Source organism: Motacilla alba, chromosome 18, assembly GCF_015832195.1.
Source record: "Motacilla alba alba isolate MOTALB_02 chromosome 18, Motacilla_alba_V1.0_pri, whole genome shotgun sequence".
NCBI classification, from domain to species: Eukaryota; Metazoa; Chordata; class Aves; order Passeriformes; family Motacillidae; genus Motacilla; species Motacilla alba.
This window is the reverse complement of record NC_052033.1, coordinates 3,291,648-3,318,890: the sequence shown is the minus strand read 5'-3', so window position 1 is coordinate 3,318,890 and position 27,243 is coordinate 3,291,648. Positions and strand designations below refer to the sequence as shown.

Here is a 27,243-nt window from a genome sequence, read left to right as displayed (position 1 = left end):
TCTGCATTTCTGGATGCAAGCAATCCAGTTCAGACCTTCCAAATTTTATTGGCTCTGGCTGGTTTAACAGAGCATCAGCAGAGGCAGCAGAGCACCCATGAGCCACGATGAAAAACAAATGGAAAAGAGCCAGATGACACTGGCTCCACTCACCTCCAAAAGGGACACTCAGAGGGTATTAAAACAACGAGGCTCCCCGGCAGGACAGGTTTGGGATGTGATGCAGGTTTGTTTACAGCTCACTCATCCCTTCCACATTAGGATCCAGCCATGCAAAACTAGTGGGAAGTATCTCTCCATCAGAGAGAATCACTGAAGCAGTTAATCCTGGAAGCACTGGGAGCTGCCAGCTGCTGCCAAGGTCTTGCTCTGCGAAGCAGAATTCCAGTGCTCCCAAAAAACAAGACCTGAAATCTGACTGGACCAAGGACAGACAGAGTATTTATGGCTTATCCAAGCCTGCAAGTCTTGGCAACTCAAAGGTGAAATGAATGCTCTGTCCAAAAGCCTCATGAACCCTTGATTAGGGGCAAAAAGGTACATGAGAAACAGCTCAGTGTGATGTGAGGCCAAAGAGCAAGACACACAATGGAAGATGTAAAGATTCACACTCCATAAGGAAAATTTCAGCCAACAATTTGAGTTCTAGCTGCCAGCTGGACCTTGCTGTTTGTTCCCCAGCTGTGAGTGTGCCAGTTGGATGCCATCTCACAAAGGGCACGGTGCCACCAAGCCTGTCAGTGAGACAGCATCATTCCTGACTTCAGGAACACAGAGGTCACAGCCAGGCAGGCTTTACAGGAACAGCCAGCAGCTTCTGTTCTCCCAGAACACTTCAAATTTCTGCAGTATAGAAGTAGGTATAATTAGAAGTATCTGCATTTCTCCTGATTTATGCTCAAAAAAAATTCTTCAGATTTTTCAAACCTTCCACTGACAGACAGGGTAAGTGGCATTCTTACAATGGCTTCTCCTGTGGCCATCAGCAAGCTCTGGATTTGGGACACGTGGAATTACAAAGCTGAAGGAGACAGGAACCAGGGAACAAGTGAGGACAACCTTTTTCTCCACCTATTTAGTATCAGCATTATTACCTCTGGTGGAGAATATGTTTCAGAGAAAGGGTGTTTCTTTCAACACACTGTGTACTCCAGAGGGTGGATTAGGTAACCATTGTCCTAGGCACCAAGGAATGGTTCAGCAAGTAAAACTTCTGACCTTCTACAGGAACCAGCTGGAGCCTGACAGTTCCTCCATGCCATGAAAACTCCCTGCTGATGTGCCAACACAGAGGCTGAAATCATCACCATGTGATGACACGTTTGAGTTGTGGGTCACAGCAGGGTCTGCAAGGAACCTTTCTGGCTGTAAACTAACATGGACTGCACCCCTCTGATTCAGAAATATTAAAAAAAACCCACAGAATTTTTGCTACATGGAAGCACTTCCAAACCTGCAGCAGCCAGGAGCCCTCTCTCCCCTGGAGCTAAGTCAGGCTGAGGTGTTATTTACTTTGTTCAGCACCTCACACAGTGCAATCAGGCTGGGCTGCTGTGTGATGCCCAACCTCTCCAGGGCAGGAACTGCAGACCCAGGAAGAGCCACCCTGGCTTCTGTTTATCACAGACCAAGCTGGGTCAGGTCACCAAAAATCCCTCCTCTCTTCTTCCCAGTCTTCTTGCACCTTTCTCTGCTATTAACTTACTTCTGTCTAGAAATACACACCGAACATGAACAGATGGTTTAACAGCCAGAGTTCTAAAGGAATAAAATTAGTTCTGGCTCAGAACACAGAGATTTTCAGGAATGATGTCAGGTGACAGCATTTTAACAAAGATCCCTGAAAGAGCAGCTTATTGATAACAAAATTGCTCACATGCCCTGCTCTGTTCACAGGAATACACTGACTGAACCATCCCCCCTCACACTCTCTTTCTCTTAGTTGTATATTCATCTTTATTAATTCCTGGTGAGAAACCAGTAAATCCAAGGTTTTACCCTGCTTGCTTTCCCTCCAAGTTTCAAAATCAAAGTTGTCTTGAGGATTTTAACTGCTTAAATGTTGCTAAGTTACATAGGAACCTACCACAATACCTTTTACCAAAGGACTTGGGTACCTCCAAAAGTACCAGATTTCTCAAAATATCTAGATGGTACAAGAGACAAGCCCAAAAATTGAGTTGAGGACTCTTGAACCTTGTTTGCTGTGGAACCACCAACTACAGCAATGATTGCACAACCCACTTCAGTTGGTCTGACTCTACTGAAAACTAGAAAATCAAGAAAACAAAAAACAAACAAACAAACAAAACCCAAAAAGAACACCAAAAAAAACCCAAACAAACCAAAAAAACCCCAAAACCAAGCAAAAACCTGCACTTTTCCTGCTTTAAAAGCACTGTAGTTTCCAGAGTGTACAATGACCAGCTCATTTTGCTTTTCTCAAGGACTGAAAATTACCAGTAAGCTCATCTTCTTCCCAAACTGGAATACTAAAATAAAGCTCACACCTCAGAAAAACATTCCACAAGAACTGGCTGCTCATAATGAAAACAATTACTTTGTGACATTCTTTCACTCAATTTTTCCAAAGCCACGGTGTCTAATTTTGATTTTAGGTACTCCATGCTTACAGTAACCTCCGAGGCACAAATGAATGAAGATGCAGGGAAGTCACCATACCTGTCTCCCAACATTCTCCTGGAAGGCAGCCTGAGGAACAGAGAACAAACACACCAAAACGAGTCAGGTTTGCTTTTTGATAAACACCAGATGATGAATTCAAAACATACAACAATATAAATGACCCATGGCTTTTCTGTTTTAAATAAAGTAAACTTTGTCAGTAGAACAAGCCCGCGGGGCTTTTCTGTTTCTGCATCTCCAAGTTCTCTGCTCCTGGAGCCCTACGTTGCCTGGCAGCAGTTTGAGAATTCAGGTTTATTAAACTTGTCACACCCACACAAGTGCTTGGGAGTAGTGACACCAGGCTTGGCCCTGGGATGGAAAGTCAGTGTCTGTAGACAACAGCAACCGAGGCAACTCACTCTTGTCTGACTTCAACATCATTTGCTAAGAACGGGCAAAGTTTAATCCTTTGTCAATGAAAACTTTGGGAAAAATCATTGAGACTGTAATATTCATCTACAGGGTACGTGTCTGAAAGCATGCTGAAATACTGGGCTTGTAAAATTTGAAGACAAAATTCATGTATATCTCTTGCATTTTGCACTAAACAAACTCAAAATCTTGCAAAAATGCTATGAAAACAACCAGAAAATTAATCTGTCTCCTTGTATGGCACACAGAAGAAAACCTGCTTAATTCCCTACTTGAATTTTCTCTCTCACAAAAAAGCCCATTATTTTTATCCCTTTAAAAGCCATAAAAGCCTAAGCACTAATAAAAGCTTCTGTAAATTTTAACTCTCAAGAGAGGGGAGACCATTGTTATCTGGACATTTCTCCATGGAACTGCCACTCTCTCTGCACACAGAGCTTTCCAGTGATGGACAGCACTCGTTAACTGATACTTAATGGACAGGGGAGAAGTTCCAATGTTTACTGAAACACCACAAGAATTTGGACAGCCAGAGCTTCTGTATTTCCTCCACAACTCCAGCAGCCCTGTGGTAATCCACCTGTGACAACAACAGGTTCAGCTGGCTCCCCGAGCAGGATCCCACTCTGCAGGTGGAGCAAGGGCTGACGCCAGCCGGGATGGAGCCGGAGCCTCCCGAGGTGCTGCTGCCTGTTCAGGCTCCTGCCTGCAGCCCCTGCACGCCTGCCCGGGCAGCTCCAGCTCTGCAGGCAGCTCAGGGCATGGAACACAGCCTGGCAGCCCACCTGCTGCCAGCAGTGCCCCTGGGCAGCACATCCAGCCGGGATGGGGCAGGAGCTGCGGCTGCAGCGTGCCCTGCGGCTGCAGCGGTGCCTCGGGGCTGCTCCTTGCTGATGCTGCAGCCCAGCTGCTGCCACAGGCTCTTCCCCTCCTCTCCTCACTCCAGGACAGGGTGCCTGTCACTCTGCACCATTCATTTCTTTCTGCTTCCAGCTTTAGGTCCTGGTTTATGCCGCCCTCAATGCACTACTGCGGGCACAGGCTGTATTTTAACCTCTGCACCCTCTGGAGATCAAGGAGATCTCATTAAGCTGTAGCCAGTTATTTGTGCAGCTCTGAGCTCCCCCTTGGTGGAAAGAAGGCAGTTAGGTGATAATCTTTTAGTCCATTCCTCCAAAAAGATGTATGTTTGGGGTGTAGAATGTGTTTTCTGGTAACTCTGGTGTACCCAGGTTAGTGGCAGACTGGGTTAACAGTTGGACTTGATAATCTTAAAGGTCTCTTCCCACTTGGATGGTTCTATATTTTATGCTACTGAAACCCTTTTTTACTCAGCACAGGCATATTTCAATGAGTATGACATTCTCTATCATATCCAAGGGATTTCATAGTTCAACCACTGCATTACAGCGTCACTTAAAAATGTGCTGCTCAGACAAGCGCCTAAATGATACAAAATCTGTAAAGCCCTGAAATCCTAAAAGATGCCAAATTCCTAAGAGATGCCAAATACTTTTAAGTGTTTTGTGAGAGTAATTTTTGAGTTTTTATTCAATCCCCTTCTGGAGATGGAAAAACTGGATACAAATATACTAATTCAAAGATTCCATGAGATCAGAACCAAAGTCACCAACCTGAACACTCTTCTTTCCCACAAAAACTGAAAAAAACACTACAACATCTCTAAAAATATTTAGTTTAAAACCAGGTATTTCAAATACTATCAGTCAAACAAGAGGGAAAAAAAGCCTCCCTTTGAGATGTCAGAGCTGAATAGAGTCCAATTCAACATCACCTATTCATCTGATTATTCCTTATACTGATTATTCATGAAAGAGTTGCACAAGCCAGCCCAGAATGCTTGTGGAGCTTCAAAAGCAGAGTCTTGTTCTATTCTCTCTAACCTCAGGGTTCAAAATGTCTCTATTCACCATTTTATTTTATTGGTGCTCTGCATTATAATATATTGCATATTGTAAGAGATGGAAAATCTAGTAAAACCTGTTGTTTATTTAAATATGTGTTTAACTGTAAGTAATGATTGGAAATATTTAGCACTCCCAGGTATTTTTCTTCAAAATTGTAATAATGGCTGGTAAACACAAAATATTTCTTTGCCTTTCTAAAATAAGAGAAAAGGCTTTAGTGATTCCATAAATGTCCATCAAACAGCTATTCCAAATTTTGACCAGCTCTGATTTAGTAAGTACTAGTAAAAAAATTAATGAGATTGGAGGTAGCTGACTTGCAGACAGCTCAGGAGCCTGGGCTGCAGCAGAAGAGGGAAATGAGGAGAAAAGTGCTGGGGTTTGTAATTGGAAATACAGATACTCAGGCTGCACTAAGCTGGTTTAGCACACAGCTTATGGCCAAACTATCAGTTTAAGGGTAGAAAAACATTGATGATTAAATGAAGCCAGCAAAGGTAAGCAGCACACTTGTAGTGGCAATTGTGTTATAAAGAATTCTCCTTGGTGTCTATATAAACCCTGATTCTGAGGACAGTTCCTAGGGACCACACAAACAATTCACTTTTCACCACCTAGGCTCCCTAATGTTTCATGCAGCTCTCAGGAAAAGAAATTCCTCTAAGGAATTGATTGGAATAAAGGGATTTAAATTAGCCAAGAATGGCAAATTCTAGTTTCTAGAAAGTAAGAGTTGAAGTCTGGGGAAGCAGCACTGCTGGTATTTGTGAGTTGTACAGCAAGGGAAGGGTTCTAGCACTGCTCAGCAATCTGCAGCACACCTTGGCTTGCTCTGCTCTGAGCACCCTCCAGAGCTGGGCTTGCTCAAGATCTGACTCACTTCCCAGCAATTACACTGCAGCTTCATTCAGCAGCTTCAACACCAGCACAGGTGTGGCTACAAAAAGTGAGGATGCTAGCCAGGTATCCCTGAGAAACCTCCTGATGTTCTCAACACATCACTTTGCAAAATTTCAGTCAAGAAGTCAGACAGACCTGGTAATGTGCTTATTGCAAATACTGTATTTTCTTCTTTTTTTTTAACAAATTCACAGTGACATTTATTGTCAGGAACAGAGACATGTGGCTTTTTGGCAGACACTCTTTGGTTCTGGTTTGAGTTCATACAGTTTGAGGGTGGAGTTTTTTTCATTTGCAAAAGATAATTTGGTTTTTCTGTTAAAATATACAATTTATACTTTTTTTAAAAAAGAAAGCAAGTTCAGTGTCTACAACACACAGACTTAAATACTCATAGATAAGATGTCCATTCTTCTCAAATTCTGTAAGAACAGAAATGTTTAATTTTCCTTCATTTCTCTTGTCTTAAGAACACTCCTCTCAACTCTCAACAGCATAAATATTTTCTACAGAAAGTTTCCACAAAACATGCTTTGGTGTCAGTTCTGTTCACTGCCTAACAGCATCTGACTAATGGACTTGTCACTCTTTTAAAAATTCCCAGTCCTGTGGAAAGAGTTTTATATAAGAACTAAAAATATTTTTAAGGAGAGAGATTATCCTAGAAATTTTCAGTTTACCACGATTAAAGAGTAACAGCTGATGTGCAATCAGGAAATTGTAACCTCACAAAACTCCCCAGCTTGGAAATGTGCAAAAGAGCCAATATCTGTCTATTATGTAGGACTCTTTTGTCTGTGATCTTGTGACTAAAAAATGCTAAATAATCCTTTCTTCCATACTTTATCTTGATCATCATGACAACAATACAGCAGACTGTTAACTGTGGCCATAAATGAGGATGTGCATCTGTGGATGATATAATTTAACATCTAAATTCACAAGACACTTCTAGGGATTTTAAAAAACTATTTGTTTTGCTCCCAACATAATATTTGGCTTCTCTACTGTAGTTCTACATAATTAAGTCTAAAAATTATTAAATGAAAACAAATAAAAAATAACAGAGAAATGGAAGGTGGATGTGGTAACTTACAGAAGCAGCTCTTCTGCAATTAACATCACGATCAAATACTGCAGCAATGACCAATGCACTGAGGAAATAAAACATTGAGCATTAGTAGCAAATACATGAAAAGAAATGTGCAATGCCATCATTTCAACATTTAGCCTTCTAAGCAGAACAGGCAGCACGTCCTCCAAGGAGCTTATGACTTAGAAATACAAGGCTGAACTAAAACCTGAGTTGAAGTAACCTTGTGCTTTCTTGTTTTCTCTAGTTTGCTGTGGGCTTCCCACAGCACAACTGCCACCCCCCTGTATCAAAGGAATTTATGGAATATACAAACAGGTTTTAAACAGAGCAGGGGGGTAAAACCTGGACTTCCCACAGCACAACTGCCACCCCACTGTATCAAAGGAATTTATGGAATATACAAACAGGTTTTAAACAGAGCAGGGGGGTAAAACCTGGACTTCCCACAGCACAACTGCCACCCCACTGTATAAAGGAATTTATGGAATATACAAACAGGTTTTAAACAGAGCAGGGGTGCAAAACCTGGACATAATGATGTCAAATGTGAGAAGTGCTCTTTCAAATGAAAACTTGGAAATACAGTTTCTCAATAGGCAAATGTACAGCAAGTCTTGTGTAAGGAGTAAACACAACTCAAAGTGAAGCAATGGAAAGCTGCAGTTATCTCCACAAGAACAGTCACATCCTGCAAGGCACAAAAATCAAACAACATGCAAATCCTGATAAAAAATAACCTGCAAGATGAACTGCAAAACAGTTTTTTAGGGTGAGCTATAGGGACAGAAGGATGATTATACTAAACAATTTCTTCATGCATGAAGTCTGGTGAGCCTGCACAGGGTAATTCTTGTGCCTCAAAAGAACTGCTGCTCAAAGATGTGCTGCACAACACAGGAGAGAGAACATATCCCAGGACACGCAGTCTGCAGCTTTAGAAATCCACCTCCAGCATTCAATTAACTTCAGCAACAAATAAACATCACTTCAGGAGAATCATTTAAGCAGAAAATTATTCCTTTCAAACCCTGAAACTCTTCATTACATGATTTATTGACTCCAGGCAAAACCGGAAATAAATACTGGCTGAAAAGTAAATTCAAGATAGCTTTGCTTCAGCATAAGGATATTAATTACACTGATAATATCAAACTTCCCTGGGTAGTGGCTATCAGTTCCCTACAGTGATGAATACTGTGTTGTTCCACTTCTCTGAAATGCACAGGCAGCTTGGCCTCTGTAATTTCAGTTTATCTCCATTAGGGAAAACAGGAGCCAGAAAGTCAGAATGAAATGAAAACAAACCCCAATGAAGTGTTCTAAAGACAGTTAATGCTTTCTTACTGCTACCTGCAGGAGCAATACCCCTCTCTGCCACAAAGACAAGAGGAGAGAGGAGGTCATCCAAACAACAGAGCCTGCAAGAGCAAATGTTCAGGAAGCATTTCATCAGGAAGCAGCACCCATGGCTCACTGCTGAAAAACTGCTGGGTCAGGCACACACTCGTCATACCAACGCCTCAGGTTTAGCTTTTCTATTTGTCAGATTCTCTGCTGCTTTAGTGTGTGGGGCTGAGCTTCATATGAGGGGATGCTGAGCTCTCTGCACAGAGCAGGGACACAAAACAATTCCTGCTCCAGCTGGGCACCAAGGACAAATGATCCAAATCTCAGCCCAGGAGCACAAACACCATGGGCTGAGGAGAGAAAAACAAGCAGGATGGGAGTGCCTGGGCTAAAGCTGGAACTGGACAATGAACTGAAATATGCAAATAGAGCAGAACTTCTAAAAGTGAGAGACCCCATGAGCGGTCACGCATTTTATAACCATTTTAAATCCATCTTAAGTATAACCCTAGCTAGACTCTTATACTACCCAAAATATACCCATTGTAACCCTCTAATAAATCCCTGCTTTATTCTTTAACTCTGTCCAGCCTCTGTTCTAGGCCAGCCTTCACAAGGCATCAATACCATGCTTGCTAATTCTCTGGCACACAGAGAGACTTATAAACTATTTTAAAGGGACACTTAAGTAGTATATAGCTTTAATTATATGACTAGCTCCCATAAATGTTTTAATTAGAGAACTTTCAAGACTAAAGGAATTGGAGGAAAATGATCCTTGAAACCAAAAAGAAGCAAATTTCTGCCTGACATTTCTGGTTATACAGACTAGAAGAGTAATTTGTCATTTATGCAGTATTTCAATGCTGGTCTTTTCTAAAGGGGGGGAAAAAAAACCCAACCACAAAAAACCCCTCATCACACCAAGAAGCTCAGAATCCTGACTGCTGCCCTCACTGCATCAAACAAGAGTTCATTTTATAATCACATTGAGGTTTTCCATTTTTTTCTTACTCTTCTGTTACCTTAAGAGCTGTGTAAGTGAAGCCAGCAAAGCTGTATATTGCCTGTGCTGCCACCAGAGTCACCCAGGGCTGCAAACAACACCGGGTGAGCAAAATAAAAACCCCAGGAATTGTGCCAGTGCCCCATTAGATTCCTAAATCACACTGCACTCACTGTTCCATGCTAATCCTTTTAATGAAGCATTCTAACTTATCAAACTCCACAAATGCTCTTTTCAGGCTAATTCCCACTTGGAAGTGCAGGCACATCCTCCCCAAAGCCAGGCTTAGTGCAGAGGGTGGAACACCTCTAAGGTGTCTTCACCTGTCTGCTTCGTCGTGGGAGTTTATGTGATACTGCACCAGGATTTCCTAACATAAAGAAACTGTTGATGTCAAACCAAGTGGGATATTTTTTTAAGCTACTCAAAGGATCATGTCTCGACTTGCCCCAAGTGCACCACACCTGCCTGCTGCCAGGAGGAGCAGAGGATGGCTTTACACCCTCCAGTCCCCATGGAACACCTTTCCTGGCTCCTCTGCACCCTCCTGTCCCTATGAATACTTTTCCTGGCTCCTCTGCACCCTCCAGTCCCCATGGAACACTTTTCCTGCCACCTTTACACCCTCCTGTCGCTATGAACACCTTTCCTGGCTCCTCTGCACCCTCCAGTCCCTATGAACACCTTTCCTGGCTCCTCTGCATCCTCCAGTCCCATGGAACACCTTTCCTGGCTCCTCTGCACCCTCCAGTCCCCATGGAACACCTTTCCTGGCTCCTCTGCACCCTCCAGTCCCCATGGAACATGTTTTCTGGCTCCTCTGCACCCTCCAGTCCCATGGAACACCTTTCCTGGCTCTTCTGCACCCTGCAGTCCCATGGAACACCTTTCCTAGCACTTCTGCACCCTCCAGTCCCATGGAACACCTTTCCTGGCTCCTCTGCACCCTCCAGTCCCATGGAACACCTTTCCTGGCTCCTCTGCACCCTCCAGTCCCCATGGAACACCTTTCCTGGCTCCTCTGCACCCTGCAGTCCCCATGGAACACCTTTCCTGGCTCCTCTGCACCCTGTAGTCCCATGGAACACCTTTCCTGGCACTTCTGCACCCTGCAGTCCCATGGAACACCTTTCCTGGCACTTCTGCACCCTGCAGTCCCATGGAACACCTTTCCTGGCTCCTCTGCACCCTCCAGTCCCCATGGAACACCTTTCCTGGCACTTCTGCACCCTCCAGTCCCATGGAACACCTTTCCTGGCTCCTCTGCACCCTCCAGTCCCCATGGAACACCTTTCCTGGCTCCTCTGCACCCTGCAGTCCCCATGGAACACCTTTCCTGGCTCTTCTGCACCCTCCAGTCCCCATGGAACACATTTCTTGACTCCTTGAGAGATATGGAGCCTGCATGCATGACAGCAATTAAATGCACAATAAACATAGATTTAAAAAGTTGCAATTTTATCAGGCAGCTAATAATTCTCCCTTTCCTCATTATCCATCCTCCCAAGGACTCACCTAACTGGCTTCAGGGAAAGTTAGAAGACTCCAAATATGTCAGTGGGCACTGCCCAGCCCCTGTGCATCTCATTCCCTTCCCTGAGAGGGTGGGAAGAACCAGGGAGCAGAGGTGGGCCAGGTGAGAGACATCAGAACACAGAAACAAGCACAAACAGCAGTTGCCCTCAGCTCACAAGCACAAGGTGTACCAGGCAATAAACCTGAATTCCTTTTACCACCTGCAGCAGGCACTTCCAGTCTCCACTAGCCACAAGCAGCAAGAAGCTGATCCTACTGCTATCCCCTGGGAACCTGCTGCCATCAAGCCCAGTGTGCCACCCTGAAGCTGTGGGAGGAGAAAAATAAACTCTCAAACCTCTTGCCTATTTGGTACAAGACCAAAATTTCCTTTCTGAGCCTTAAAAAGGGTGAAGTGGTAACAGGACAGCAAACTCCCCTCCCTGATGTACATTAGGAAAGGGATGGCACAAGAACCACCAAAAGCAAAGCGGGTTTGAACAATCCAAGCAAGAAGAGGAGGTGAGACTTGGGTCTGTTGAGCTCTGCTGCTGCAAACAGCCCCTTCTGCACCTCTCCAGTCATGCCAGTGCCCACCTGGGAGGGCTGCACAGGGAGCTGGGTGATGAAAACACATCTAGACTCAGGGTTGTTTTTTTTTTTTAATTTTTGAGACCAGAGCAGTTCCCCTGTTCCCTTTACCCCATGGAGCTGTGTTAGACCACTGCAGGAGCCCCACAGGGCAAGGAGCAAGCACAAGGGCCTGCTCCAGCCACACTGCAGATGACTCAGGCTTAATTCCTCCTGTTTATCTAGGAGAAGGTCTAAGCAGAAGGAGAAATGCTGTGACCATTCCCATTTCCACACTGCTGCTTTTGCAGCCCCTCTAACCCAGCTCACACAGAGCTCTCACACATCCTGTTCACCACCCGCACTCCTGTGCTGTTCAGTGACTTATTCCAATCCAAAAATTTGAAGTAAAATGGTCAAAGTGTAAGAAATACACACGTGGAAAAGAGCAACAAGAAAAATGCTAAGAACATGAGTTACAAATCCTGTGAAAAGAAGAAGAAAAAGGAGAGGGGACAGGAAAAGGGGAGAGGGTATATGATACAGAGGTTCTTTTACCCTTCAGCAGCCAGCTCTCCTCTGCAGGTACATAACAGCAGAAAGCCATTCCCCATATTTCATCACAGTACAAGACATAGCTCAAAGCAATACTTCAGATTTCCCCAGTTCTGCAGGACAATCCTGCCCTGGAGCAAGCTCCATCATCCATCCTGAGCCACACCTGCCTGTTCCCCCCTCCCAAAGCCAGGCAGCACCCTGGGGAAGCCAAGGCTGCCTGCCCTGGTGCCCTGCACCCACAGCCTGCTCTGCTGCACAGAGACAGATCCCAGATCCCAGCAGATCCCAGATCCCAACAGATCCCAGCTCCTGACCCCCCTACACCAGCCTAATTCTCTAAAATATCTGGTCTTTTTGCAAGGTCATATTTTGAAACTTGTTGAAACTCGTTTCTGGTTCAATCTCTCTCTCAACAATGTCATCTCTATCCCATGGCCTTCTTAAATCAGTACACTTTATCTCAGTGTTTGCATACAGATGTATCAGACTGTGTGAGCTTTCTGTCAGGTTTTGACAATTCTTTACAAATCCATTTCTCACAAATTCTCAACAGATCCCAGCTCCTGACCCCCGACACAGCAGCCACAAGCAAGGAGCCTGCACCCTGCCCAGCTCCACACAGTTCAGATAGCCAGCAACCATTTAATCACTCTAATTGTATTACAGAGTGCAAGTATGTTTTCCTTTTCATTTTTTTTTTGTTTAGGTTTTAAACAAAACAGTTCAGCTCCTTACTGTGCACCTGCCACTTCACAGACAGCAACTTCCACACCCAAGGGGGCAGGAATCAAATTACCCACATTTCCAAGTCATTAAATTCTGTTTCACTTTCCTCACAGGTAAACTTAAAAAGAGAGGCTGCATGTAGAGACTGGGAGAGAAACAAAGCTCAGTCAAGTGGTGCTTTTATAATGATATGCTTGGACAGCAACTTCAGTGTGTGCATCTCAAAAAAGAGCAACATGGTCCTGCAAAAGAAGTGAAGTTTCATCTACATTGCCAAGGATTTTCTTTTTGTGGTCCTGTAGTTTGAATAGATGAGGCAAGGTTTTAGAAACCAGTTTAACTAGACTTTAACAGACCATTAAGCAGATGAGCAAGTGTATATTGTTGAAATATGGATTGGGAAAAAAACCTGACATGGAAAAATACAAGCAAGTGCTATTAGAAACACTCTCATGCATTTCCAGTAAGTGTTCTCTGTCTTTTTTCTTTCTTTTTGTTTTTTTTCTTAAAAAAGTGGCAAGGTCAGGAAGGAGAAGGGCTGATCTATGATCTACAGCAATCCAAGCTTGCAACTTCAGTATTCTGCCAATTTCATCACTGAAGAGAACATTCATAAAAAACCAGGGAAGACTCAGCTGACAGTGAGTATGGAGAAAAGGATTTATTTTAAAGCACTGTCTGAAACTTTCCAAAAAACCCAACCTGACTTCATGCAGTTTAAAGTGATTTTTCACTGGTCCAAAGTGAAATATTTATGCTCCGTGACTGCTGAAAACAATGTCTTGCAATTACAAACTGATACAAGAAAAGGAAAAAAGAATCCCCTGCAAGCCACCCTCTGCTTTAATTTGTAACTGCTGTTAAGGGGCCACAGGGCAGGACCCAGGTAAAGTATTTTGGTACCTAAGTGGGTCCCATGTGAGAGCAGGACAGACCTTGTGCAATTCCCAGAACTAAGCAAAGCCAGCAGCTCACGACTGCAATCGCTCATCACAGCTTTGGAAGGTGTTTACTGTTTTTCTCTGAGAGTGTGTATTCCTATCCAGGCAGCCATTTTTGCTGTGTAATTCAGCTCACAATGGATCTTATGCATTTTGTTTCAAGATGCTGAGTGCTGCATTTTTTGAAGGGTAGCAACAATTTGCTTGTGGCTAGAAGTATGACTCTTCTTTAAGTAAAACAGTGACACACCTAAGGCTAGATTTAAAAAAAAGCCGTGTGTAATTATCAGCTTGCTGACACAATAGGTGAAACTGTGTGTCATACTTTATTTGAATTTTTTTTTCACCATTTCTCTTTGGAGTAGCAATTCTACCTTCAAGAGTTGATTTAGAAAAGGAATGGCCACTATAACTAAAAAGATTTTTAAGTGAAGCCTCGTATAGCATTAATGCTTGCTAAAATACTTTGCAGCTTTGTTGGAAAACTAAGATATTCCAAACCACAACACTTTGCAGCTGTTCATCAGCAATTTCCAGCTTCCACCCCACGTTTCTCTCCATCTCACCAATTTATTCCCAACAACTGAAGTTGTCATAGATGGCACAGCCACAGCTCTCACTGGTTTTACTACCACAGGCAGAGAGATCTCAAATATTGTCATTTGACACTTTCCCTGAAAAGAAATAACTTGTTTCCAGAAGAGGCTGGAAGCTGAAGGACACGAGCTTCTTCAGAAACACGACCTCCTGGTACAAACATCTGCTCCAGAGGTCCCACCAACAAAGCTTTGTGACCATAAAACTAAACACCACAAACCCTGAAAAATCACAAGGGTAAACCTGCACCAAGCCTATGGAGACCAACACTGCAGCATGGCAGGGGAAAGGAGGAACTGAAATATGAAATATATTGCTCAAAGCATCATGAGCAGAAGAAAAGCTCTGATAAACAGAACAGTTCAGAATTCTGATAAAGGGAAGGCTTGAACACTAACAATTGGGCTTTCTTAAGTTTCTGCAAGCAAAAAGCTTGCCCAGCCTTAAAGGAAACCTTTAAAGTTTTTCAACTCAGAAGATGGAAGCAGAGCTTTTATTCTCACCAAGCTGCAGACCAAATCTAGAAAAATTACCAGATTTGAACCAGACTTCAGGACGAGTCTGGCCATACCAAGACTAAAGATTTGCAGGCAGTGAGAACATAAAATTAACTCTGCAGAGCTGTTACCACCCTGCCACAGCCATTTGTTACCACTCTGGTCACAGGTGACAGCGTGCCTTCACTGCTACCATTAGTGCTGGTTGGATTAAAAACAAGAATACAAGACTGTATTTACAATATCAGTCAAAATACAATATTTACAATAATACAATATAATGGGATTATTTCACTGGGCAAATACATCTTCTGGTACCCTCAGTTAAGAATTTCACACTACAGATAATTTAGCATGAACTCAGCTAGAAGTGAATTAAATATGGGCCTTCAAAATGAAATATCTCATTAATAACTAACTGTGGCAAATGTCACCATTGCTAGCATGCCAAAGTGAAGCAGGGCTATCCTGGAGTTTCACCTTCTCTTTCCAAAAGTTATCCCAAAACAGGGGATGGCATCACATCCTAGCACAGCCTAGAGTCACCAGGCTCCTCTCCTTCACAATCTGTGCCAGTGTAGATGAAACATCAGCAAAGCACCATGAAACACTTCACGAGAGAAACAAGGCTAAAATGTCTCAGCATTTCTTGTCTGCTCTCTGTGGAAAAAATGGAAGAAAAATGGTGCTTGGCCTGAAGAAGACGGACAGCAGGTTCTCAGACAGGAAGGTTTTCTCAAGGTTTCAAAAAACACCAGGAGCAAGTACCACAGGACAGAGATCTGCTGGGCGAGCCTGCATTGAAGGACCAGCTCTGAAAAGTGAAACTACAGGGGTGGAAAACTGCAGAGACCAGCCAGGACCCTGTGTACAGGAATAAAAATGGATTCATTTACAGATTGTCTCTAAGAACTTTAAAAAAAATTTTTTAAGAACTTTTAAAAAAATTAAAAAAAAAAAAATTTAAAGAAGAAACTTTAAAAATTTTAATTTAAAATTTAAAAAAAATTAAATTTAATTTTAAAAAAATTAATTTAAAAAAATTTAATTTAAAAAAAATTGAAAATTTAAAACGTTTAATTTAAATTTAAAGTTTGTTTGGGAACCTGCTGAGCTCAGTAGCTAGCCCTGTGTGGGCAAAGTAGGCTTTTGGATGAGATTGGAATAGTTCTGCCAGCAATCCAGAAGCAAGAAAGTCCCTAAAAATTAAAGCAGATATCCAGGACCACAACACTGTATAGTCCAAACTTTTTAATATTTTTTTTTAAAAAGAAAATACTAAATGACCACTGATCAAACCTTTCTGACAGAGACAAAGCTGCTGTCAATGGCTGTACTGTAAGTGTGCCAAGAAACTGTGAGAAGCCACCTTGTGTGGTTGCAGTGCAAGTCACCCGTTAAGAAAGCTCAAAATGTCAGCCAGAGTTTGGCCAACAAAAAGACCAAACAATAAAGAGAGAATCCCACAGACAAGGAGGAGGGAGAACACGAGGCAGAAGAAAAAAGGTAAAACCAGTTTGTATCTGCAAAAAGAGCAACAGTATTAAGGGAAAAGTTGCAGCACCTTCTAGTCCACCATTGCAGTAGCACAGATTTGGAAATCTCTTCAAGATTTTACTTTTGAAAGTCTTTTGAAACAGAAACCACAGATTGAAAAAGAACTACACCAGGCACTTCCATTCACTTCCATACACTTATAGTGTATTGTAATTAGGAAACAGGATATAGATATATATATACATTGATATATATGGAGAAAGAGAACTATGAAAGATGCATTGTATTAGGACCCATAAAGAGTAATTTCAGATGATTGGCTTTAAAGTATTTATAGTATGGTGTGGTAAAAGTTGATAGGTTAAGAAACACAATGTATTGTAATTAGGAAATAGTTGGTTTCTGATTGTGCTGGCGTGAATTATAACACCTGCATTGTCTCACCCTTCACATGGGACTGAAAACGGAATAAAAGTTTTTAAAACACCTCTCAGTTCCCCCGTGCCTGGGACAGAAGAAGGCTCAGGGCAGCAGCCAGAGGCAGAGCTCACCTGGAGATGTGGCTGATGAAGGGGATGAGCTCGGCGGGCTCGTAGGCGCGCGCGAAGGCCCAGCACACGTAGCAGGCCGCGTCCCTGACGTTGGAGCCCACGCTGCACGCGCCCCTCTTCTCGTCGTATGTCAGCGCCTTCAGCATCACAGGAATCACTGTTGCAGCACAAAAAATCCACAAAAAGCAAGTTAGGACCGTCAAGACCATCTCGTTCCACGCACGCCATGGGCAGGGACACCTTCCCCTATCCCAGTTGGCTCCAAGCCCCATCCAGCCTGGCCTTGGACACTTCCAGGGATCCAGGGGCCTCCCCACCCTCAGGGGAAGAATTTCTTCCTGATATCTGACCTAAACCTACTGTCTTTTAGTTTAAATCCATGCCCCCTTGTCCAGGCCTACATGCAGGAGTGAGTAACATTTTTCTACAGATAAAAGAGCTTCCAAAACCTGTAAGGATAATTCTTGTATGACGTTCTAGAAACACACTGCCACAGTTCAAGAATATGAATGCAGGGCTCCCCAGAGAGCCTTTATCTGGTGTCTGCACATCCAGATAGAAAATCTGAATACACCTCTCTCCAGATGGCACAACTTTATTCAAGGACTAATGTGTGCAGAAACAACAGCCTCAAAAAAAAAAAAAAAGAAACAATTTCTCTCTGGGTTTTCTTTCTTGTATCACATTTATCAAATGCATCATTTTCCTTAGAAAATACTTGTCACAAGGTGATCCCATTAACAAGAAATGGGATCACTGAGCTGTATTTCATTAGCAATCTGTGCCTGGATATCCTTGAGTGGATATAATCACAAAATAATTAAAACTTCCATGTGCTGTTCATCACTCTGTCCTGCTGCTTTAAACAAAAAGATAGATACCATGACTGGAGAAGTGAAGTGTTAAAAGGCTGTTTAAATTCATTTTAAGCTGCTAAAGAAAATCAAGCAGTAGATACAGAGATGGGTGAGATTTGAGTAACAGAAGCATAAACACTACAAGGGAGAAAGTGCAATTCCAGTTCTGGAACAACCATACAGCAGAGATGGATGGATGGATTGTTGGACATTTCCCAGTTCCTAAAGAAACTGCAATGAAAGTATTTAAAAATGCTGCCTAGCTTGTTTTGAAAATTGCTGCATCAACTGATGAGAAAAATGGAATTTGCTGGTTCTACAGGAACACTCAAGCAGGCGCCAAAGGCAATTTTGCAAAGCTGCAGCACGTTTCCCTCAGTGCAGGCGACCAGTCCAGCTCCTTTGGACAGCTGTGAGCACACTCCCACCTCTGTGCAGGGAAGGAAAAGGGGGAAGGAGGCCCCTCCAGCAGCTCCTCACATTTGGATTGTCTCTGTGAAAGAAAAAATGTATTTCTGCAGTTTAATGTCCCAAATGCCGGGCACAGAACCGAATGGTCTGTCAGGGACAGTGGTGATGCTCCAGGGTCTGCTGGCCAGGGCTGCTCAAGCTCTCACACCTCTCTGGTGGCCTTTTCCTCCATCTGGGACTCACAGCACTGCCCTGTGAGACTGCAAAGTCTGGAGACACAGAAAAGGAAGCAAACAATGGGCAGCGGGGAGGTGGGACTAACAGGGGAAACAAGGTGAAGTGTGCAGCACTGGTAATCAGCAACACAAATACCACAAAGGAAATCCTGACCTAGGGGGCATCTGGTAAAGTTTTGTGCCATCACTGGTTGAATATTTATTGGGAAATGCTGAATAAAAACTGGTCCTGACACAAGAGTGTGTGTGTGTGTATCTGTTCAAAAAAGCAAGTCCAGCATTACACTTCTTGTTGGTTTTTAAGAGTTATAAAAACCCAAAAGAAGCACTACCCAAAATTCCAGGTTTCACTTCATTTCTTGCTCTAGAGTTCCTCAAACACCATGCCAAATCTTAACCTAAAAACGATTTACCCAAAAAAATAACAGATTAAAAAAATCTAAAAACTTTAGAAAATAAAATCTTCCAGAAGAAAATTCGTTTGGTGGGGTCAAGACAAAATTATTTGATTTTTGAAATTCTGAACATAACTTTTTAATTGAAAACTGGGAGGCTGGAAGATGCAGCAAGGAGAAGATCTGAACTATTCCTTAACTTTACAGGTTTACCTTTAAAAGTTTAGCTTTAATTTTACAAGTTCCAATTCCTTTCAGAGATCTACAGGTTTTTTTTTTTTTAAAAAGTGTGTCATCAAAACCAGAGGACAAACAGTGCCCACTCTCAAACGGATTATTAAAACAAAATCCACCTGTGCAGGTCTGTGAATGCTCAAGAAAACACAGTCACCTTTACCTGTAGCCTGAAGGTATCAATAAGCACCTGCTTCACCCCACCCTGCCATGCCCAAGAGCGTCACTGCAGTTGCAGCACAGCCCTGTGCTCAAGCCTTGGAAAATAAAGAAACAACTTCTGGCATTACCAACAGGGTTGGGTTGGTTTTTTTCCTCATACTGGAGACAGGTTGCAGAGATATTCTGATTTTTAAACATGGATTTTTACACAGTGCAGGTGAGAGACAGTAAAAGTCTGGTGAAGGAGCTTGTGGAAAACATTGGATACTGAAAGGTTTAAAGCATTTAAATGAAAAATTATTCACATTACTCCTTTGAAAACATACTTTACAGCAACCTCAACTATAACCTGTGCTGTCCAGAGCTCTTTGTCACTTTAACTCCACACAGTAAATTTATTTTTTTTATTTAGTGCAATGTTTATCATATAAAATATACAAATACAGTAGTCAAACAAGCAACAAAAACCTGTTCCTCAACCCTACGCCTTGTCTCCACAAGAAAATTGCAAAATGTCAAGTTGACCTTATTTAATTTAAAACAGATTTTCATTGGATCGGGGGTTAAATAAGAATTGTCTACATTTAGTTTCAAACTAAAATATGCAACTTAAAACAGATTAAGTCAATGTTATTTTAGACAAACATTAGGTTTTTATAGGGACTGTTAAAGCAGAAAAGCTGTTTCAATCCATAAAAAATACATTGCAAATCGTTCTATTTTAGAATTATTTAAGAAAAAGTACTACAAAGTGGACATTTGCCATTCCTGAAGGGTGCATTGTGCACAGTGTCACAGCAGGAGCAGCTACAGACACCACAATTAATGACTGAGGAAGCTTAAACTTAGTTACATATTCAACACAAAGAACAGCAATTTTGTTCTTCAATTTTTTCTTCAATGAAAACCAACCCAGTGCAGAAGTGAAGGTTCAGCCTCTTTGTGAGCCTCAGGCTTAAAAGTTGAGGTGGTTTAGTTGAGGTGCTGGGGCTGGGTTGGACCCCATGATCTTTAAGGTCTCTTCCAACCCAGTCATTCTGTGAATTCTGTGAAAACAACTGGTGCAGGTATCTGCAGTGTGCTGTTTCCTAAAAACACAATTCTGGCTGCCCCATGTACAGAAAATCAGGTTTGAGGCCACTCCCTCCTACATGGCACCTCTGGAAAGAGGCAGCTCCTAACTGGAACTTCGTTAGGGCTCTTGTACTAATATTTACTGGATCAATTTACTGGATGCAAACACCAGAAAGTTCAGGTTAGGTCCATTCCCAGAAATAAATACTTGTTTAAAAATTCTGTGAATCAACTGAATTGTTCTCATTTTCTATATAAGTTTCTATATAAGTTGTTGACTCCAGAATCTAGTCTTGAAGAGCTCTTTCATGGAGAGAATAAAGCCTCCAATGGAGATCAGAAAATGAGTGTGCTGTTGTGGCTGTGCAAAGTTCTCTGGGCTGTTGTGGCTGTGCAAAGTTCTCTGTGTTCCTGTGGGATGATGCTCTGACATCCCATCCCCAAGGGCAAGTGCCTAAAAACCACCCACAGGTGACCTCTCGTCTGTCATTCCTGCCCCCAGGGCTGACCTCATTAGGAGTTTGCCAGGGAAGGAGGAAGAGAGCAGAGCTCCTGCAGGCCAGGAGGGATGTGAGGAGGGAGCAGCTCAAGTCTCTGAAGCTCCTGGGTGCCCCCAGAGCTGAGCCCACCCAGGGCTGGGCAGAGGCACCTGCACAAAGCCAGCACTCTGTGCCCTGTGACTGAAGGGCTGCTGCGTCTGCTGCAAGCTCCCTGCAGCCTCTCACTACGTAAGGAATTAAAAGAGTCTTTAATTCCATGGTCACGTGGTGGTTTTTCCATGGAGCTGTCTGAGGCAGCCCACAGGACAGACCTGCTCCAGGGATGAATCACAGCAGGGCAGCACAGAGGCTGCTGTCTGCCCGGCAGCTCAGGGTGGAAGGCGTGGAATGCAAAGGCTGCCTGTCAGACTGAGAGGAGGGGGGGTGGTTAAGCTGGATGTTGCCCCACAGACTGTCTGGTACCAGCCATGGCTCTGCAGGGCAGTGTTCAGGAGCTGGACACTGGCTCTGGCTGCCAGGTCCCAGGGGCTAAAGGCAGCCTTGCACCAGTGCCCTGGTGCTGACAGGAATGAGGGCTCTGGAACCAGGGGCCAAGCAAGAAGCAGACAGATCTGGATTCCAGCCACTCCATCCCAACATCCTTACCTAACACAGCCCTAAAAGCTCAAAGCCCACTGCCTGGCTTGCGCCCAGAGCAGCAGCTGACCCAGGACAGCTCTGAAGCACAGAGCACTCCGTGTTTTGGGGACTCTCCTACCCACTGACACCCGAGGCCAGAGCAGAGACCTTCTTCACACACGTGTACAGCTGACAGAGCTCTGCCTCAAGTGAACCAACAGCAAACTGCAGTTAAAGACATGAAGGAACAGGCTTGTGGAGAAATCCTACTGAGCAAATGAATTACTTACTCTAAAGGAGTATAAAAAAATTCTGTAAACTCATAACACTGTGTGTCAGAAAAGAAATATCACCCCAGAAAGCCCAGCCTTAAGGCTAAAGTTGTGCAATACCGAGATAAACCCCGTGGTGAAAAAGCCAGAAGCAATTCATTGTCATTTATTCCCTGCTCAATGTTTACCCCATCTCCCAGTGGTGCTGGGGGAGGGACCTTTCCTGCTGCAGCTCCAGTCACAGCATTTCTTCCTGCTCATACCTGCTGGCTACTGAAAAAAAAATAAATCTGCACTATTTATAATGCTTCCTTGCTAATTTGAAAACCATTACGGTGACATAGGCATTATAACTTTTTAAAAGGCTCTTTTCAAGACCATGCATCACTTTTAAAGTTCACCTGGGTGTTAGAGAGAAGGAATTCCTCCATAACCAGCCTTTCAGGTTTGGGTGTTCTCCATTTTCTAAAGAGTCCACCTAAGACAGGTAGATCTTTTTTTTTTTTTCCCCATGTCTTCCTGTATCTCTGATGAAAAGCACCTGGAATTTTGCCAAAAGCCTCACAATTAACCACCACTACAGAACACACCAACAGACTGTGCAGAAGCCTGACTCAGTGCATCATCCCTCTCCACCAACCCCTGGCTGCTGCAAGTCCATAGCAAACAACTTTTACTCTGGAATATGAAAACAGAGGATAATCCTTAAAAATTGAGAATGTAAACAAGTTTAAGAAGCTACATAATACATTTCCATAAGTCTATTCAAATCCTGGTCTCAGTTAAACCTCCTCCTAAAAGCAGTACTGGGTTCACCTTTGTTGGTTTTTTTTTAATCATGAACGGCCCAGTGAGATTGGACAAGCAAAAATGGTTTTTTTGTCCACTGTGTCTACAGTTTTTCTACACAAATAAGACTTCGGGTGTTTCTTGAAGTGTATCTAGTTATATATAATTATCAGCAAGCACCATTCCCTCTACTCTCAGATAAAAAGACAACATACACAGGAATCCAATATTTTCTCCCTAAAAGCACATGATCAAACCTTCTCTGTACCAGGAACAGAAAACTGGGTACTGCCCCAGAGCACATATCCATTCTAACCAAATTAACAAGAAAACATTAACAACAGAAAATCAACAAGGTATTTGCACCAGAAGCTGAGGCAATTTTAAAATCACATCTAGCAGTCACATGTACACAGATATTCCTTCAAAGCTGTAGCATCTGCTATTGAGACTGGCTGAGTCCATTTGAAACCCTCTGACAGCACCAGAGACTTCATTTCATGCAAACTTTTCACCAAAAATACACCTGACAATGGGATATCTTTAAAACAGAGAGCAAACATCAACTGAGAGCCGTTGCTCCTATTTAAACCGAGTGTTTCCTGTTTAAACCAAGAGCTTACCATTCAGCAGAAACAGTTCACAAATATGTCCCAGTTCACAAATATGTCCCTTTTTGGATACTGGTAGAGTTGTGTGTGAGCTCTCTGAAAATGTAAAAAGCATCATGATTTTGTCATGGAATCCCATGATATTGTAACCTGCCAAGTGCCCTCTCAAATGTACCCCAGGTGCCTCACTAACAGACCTTCAACACTCCCTACACTTCCTTCTTACAGTTTCTACATGCTCCTTTTATTCTGAAGGTAGCTTATGAACTGAAGAGGTTAAGGCTGGTTCTGCACATTTTTCATTCTTTATAACTACTTTTCATTTATTCTGGCATTAAAAAAAAATCAAATTCCAGATTCGGATCAGTTGTACCAAGCCACCAGTCGCAGACTCCAGAATGTTCCATTTTCCCTGGATCCCATCAGCATTATTTCCTTCTATTGAAATGCTGATTTTATTGTTGCCACGGTTAAAAAGGAGCAAGGGACTGTTGGACTATCCCAGTCTATTCCTTGTGAATGGGTAAGGGTATTTAAGAAAGCAGGAAGATTAAAAGTAACGTCTTCCTGGCTGGAATCCTCCCAAAATAAGCACAAATTCACTGAAAGTGTAACCACAGGGCTCTGCCAAGCTGCTTTCCCTGGCTTCCTTTTCTTACTCCTCAGTGATGCAAATGTTTTCAACCTTCACTTTACACAGACGTGATTTTATAGCAGAAACAGGAGCACATCATGCACAGTGAGCATTATTTCCTGACGAAACACTAATATGGATTATATTTGAGACTGGGACTACTCAGAGCTCAGCAAGTCCTTGAGAGTGACACCAGAACATTCTTCAGCTCACCACCAAGACGTTAAGAACACCCAGGAAGGTTCATGTTCCTCTACATGACACACCTTATTAGCTAGAAAGTTTATACTGTGCTGTCATCAAGAGAAATTTTAATAACGTCCTTTCACAAGCAAACCAGAAATTCAAGTAAACTAGGATTCTCTTGTTTGTTTAGTATTTATCCCCACCCAATTAAATAAAAAGAAAAAACCTATAAATAATAGTCTGAAGCCTACAAAACCACAAATATAGCACAAAACAAAAGCTGTGAAATCATAGTGAAACCACACTGAAATGTAGGTTTTTTGGTTCTAGCATACCCTGTAGAGTAAGGGATATTTAGTTTAGGGGTGCTGCAATTCCAAATGTAGAATGGCACACAAATCCATCATCAGATCATGAGATTTTAGTTAACTTCAGGCTATTTTGCTAAAAAGGTTTCTCCCACATGCAAATTAAGCTGCATGATTCCTTCTAATAACAACTGAAATTTTACAGCTGAATAGTGACACGTAACTTTGAATGCAAAACCATAACAGCCAAGCTGCAGCTCATGGACTGCAGCATCAGTATTCTTCAATGGAATAAAATAAAATATCAGGTTGTGTTTGTTGGTTTATATTGCCCACTTTAAAAATGTATCTAAATACTAAACAACATATATTAATCATATAAATATTTCTAAAATCTGACATGTTTCAGAAAATAACTGAAAGCTAAAAATATGTTGAGTCTGAGGGTATTTGTTCTATGCCTCCCTGCTCTCTGGTGAGAGCAGCATCACAGCAGCCCCATGCCAGGTATGGCTCAAAGAAAAATGAGTTTATACACCCTGGCACTGCACATGGCACAACTCAGGTCCTGCTGCTGGACTCTATCAGAAAAGCTATCATGGGGGCAAGAAAACTGGCTCAGAATCTCTGGTGTAAGCTTTGAAACTAAAGCAGAAAACGAAAAAAAATTTGGCACAAAAATCGCTTTTAAAAGAACACATTTGGAAAGAGAATTGTAACCAGAGCACCAGGCAGAAGCTGCATTTTGCATCCCTGTGAGAATGACTGCCAGGGAAAAGAGTCACCATGAAAAACCCTCCCTTATAAACAGCTCATCCCTTTGCCTACAGCCCCAATTCCTGCCGTTTCCCACTTCCCCCAAGATGTTTCACTGCCCAAGGGCGAGGATGGGAACCCAAAGAAAGATCATCCCAGCTCCAGACCAAACAGCACAGGCCACAATAAATATCTAAAAATGGGATCTGCAGTTGCTATTAACTGCTGAGCTTTTATTCTTTTCCCATACAAGTAATTTGCTCCAGTAATCTGAACAAGTGGCTCCCAATTCCCAGCACAGTAATCTGCCCAGACCTATCTCTGGAGTCAGGGACTGGATTGTTAGGAAAAACAAAGGCACATTTCAAAGGTGTTATTCAAAAAGCATTAAGACTAATAACTATTCATATGGGATAGAAAAAAATAATTATGGGAATATTGTAGGAGAATCACGTCGTGTTTCGGGGCACGGTGTGAGTTCCAGCAATTACACTCACGTCCATTTGCCCCCTTCTGGGAATGGTGTGGAACAACCCAGCAAAAACATGCTGATGCTGAGAGCCCTTTTTCCCTCAGAAATTTCTAATCCACAAATTTGTATTCAAAATATTTTACAATTAAATGGAAGAATTTATCCCATCTTAATCCAAAGGATTTACGAATCCTTCGATAACTTCGGTTCCAGTGATCCCAGAAAGAAAAAAGGACTTCATTATCTCAAAGGCACAAATGCAGACACAACTAAGGTGACACAGGGGAACCCTGCAGTTCCAAGGCATTTCCTGGATGTGGGAAGCTAAGCTCCACCAGCTCCATGTGCACCAGTATCCACATTGCAGGTCCAGGTCCATATCCAGGTCCAGCAGGACCTGGGATCCTGCTGCTCTCCTGGAATAACTAATGAGCTCACAGATTGGTAAGGCACCTCTGCAAAGACCTGGAAAAAATTACTGGTGATGGAAAACCAGTGGCCATCCTCTGGGAGCAGCACTGGAGTCCTGAGGGCAACCAGCAGGGCCAGTCCTGGCACCAGAGCAGAAGGGCAAGAACTCCCTGATTAATGTGGAGGTGCTAGGTGACTGGAGCAACAGCTGGCACACTCTGATACATCCAGGGAATGGAATTCTGAAGGGGAAAACAGAAATGAGGTGAGAGGTGTACCCAGAGCAGGGTAAATTTACCCCATCCGGATGCAGATTTGCTGCAACTGACACTTTCTTTTCTGTTTAGTGCTAAAGCTGAGACAAAAAATTCATATAAAAGCACATACAAGGAAATTTTTAACATTTAGAGAATGACAGAATTATGCTACAGTAATTAAATCCATGAAATTCAGCTACAGCTGAACAACACTTACTTAATACTGAATTTTAAAAAGAACCTAGAATAAAGAAGTATATTCTACACCAAAGAAGATAAAACCCCAAAGCTTCAGCCCCACAGAGAAACAAAAATAACCACATTTTTAAAAAAAAGGCAACTTGGCATAAACGTATCAATAATTCCAAATTTTACTATGTCAGTCTTGGTGCTTTTAATTAATCTGAGCTGTGTTCAGGTGGATGAAAAAGATGCTTCCAAGAGGGGATTGGGGTCACTGAGAGGACAGGATGTGATCAAGTCAGTTAAAAATAAGTGTAGAAACAACATCACTGCAATCATGATTTAGTATTTCTAGAATTCTGCACGAACAGGAGTTCTCATAGTCCTGCTCTGGGGTCCATCCATGAAAAACTCAGATCTGGGTTTTTAATATCATCCAAGCCCCAAGCAAAGGAGAATTTCCATGGCTGTTCTTTTTCTTGCAGTTCTCCTTCACTTGCAGCTGATTTCACTGACCCGAGGGATAACAGCACCTCCAGGAAGCAGCTGGGTTTAGAACATTTCCTGTGGGTCAGTGCAGCAACTGGGCATCACATGTCCCCTCCAAATACAAGGTCGGGCAATGGGGAGAAGTTAAAAAAAGTTAAAAAAAATAAAATCAAAGTTAAAAAAAATAAAATCAAAGTTCCAGTTCCGACTGCCTGTTATGGCAGCTCAGTCAGCTCTGTTGAGGGAGTCCAGCAGCTTCCTCTGGGTGCCACAAATTGAAATTTTCTTCCAGAAATGTTGCTGAATACAGTCTTTCTCCCTTTTTCCCTTAGAAATTTCTAATACCAAAATTTTTATTCAAAATATTTCACAACTAAATGGAAGAATTTATCCCATCTTAATCCAAAGGATTCACAAACAACTAGAGAGTAATGGGACAGTAATATAAACCTTTTATATTGCTATGCATTATAGAAACATAATGATTAAAAAAATAACCAATGGAAAAAATGAAATATATCACAAAAGCCACTGTTCTACCTTAAAATTGGTGATTGCTTATAATTTGAATTTTTTTTTCAAAAAGTTACACCAGCCCA

At 42.5% G+C, this 27,243-nt stretch overlaps 1 protein-coding gene across 1 annotated transcript in view; it reads right to left on the bottom strand.

Annotated features, from left to right (window-relative positions):
- TBCD (tubulin folding cofactor D) overlaps nt 1-27,243 on the bottom strand; it is a 121,734-nt gene that overhangs the window by 55,413 nt on the left and 39,078 nt on the right. The window contains exons 15-17 of the mRNA XM_038156786.1: nt 16,790-16,946; nt 6,985-7,042; nt 2,683-2,712 (exon numbers count right to left, since the gene is read on the bottom strand). Coding sequence (XP_038012714.1) covers nt 2,683-2,712; nt 6,985-7,042; nt 16,790-16,946 — 245 coding nt within the window. The remainder of the gene's footprint in view (nt 1-2,682; nt 2,713-6,984; nt 7,043-16,789; nt 16,947-27,243) is intronic.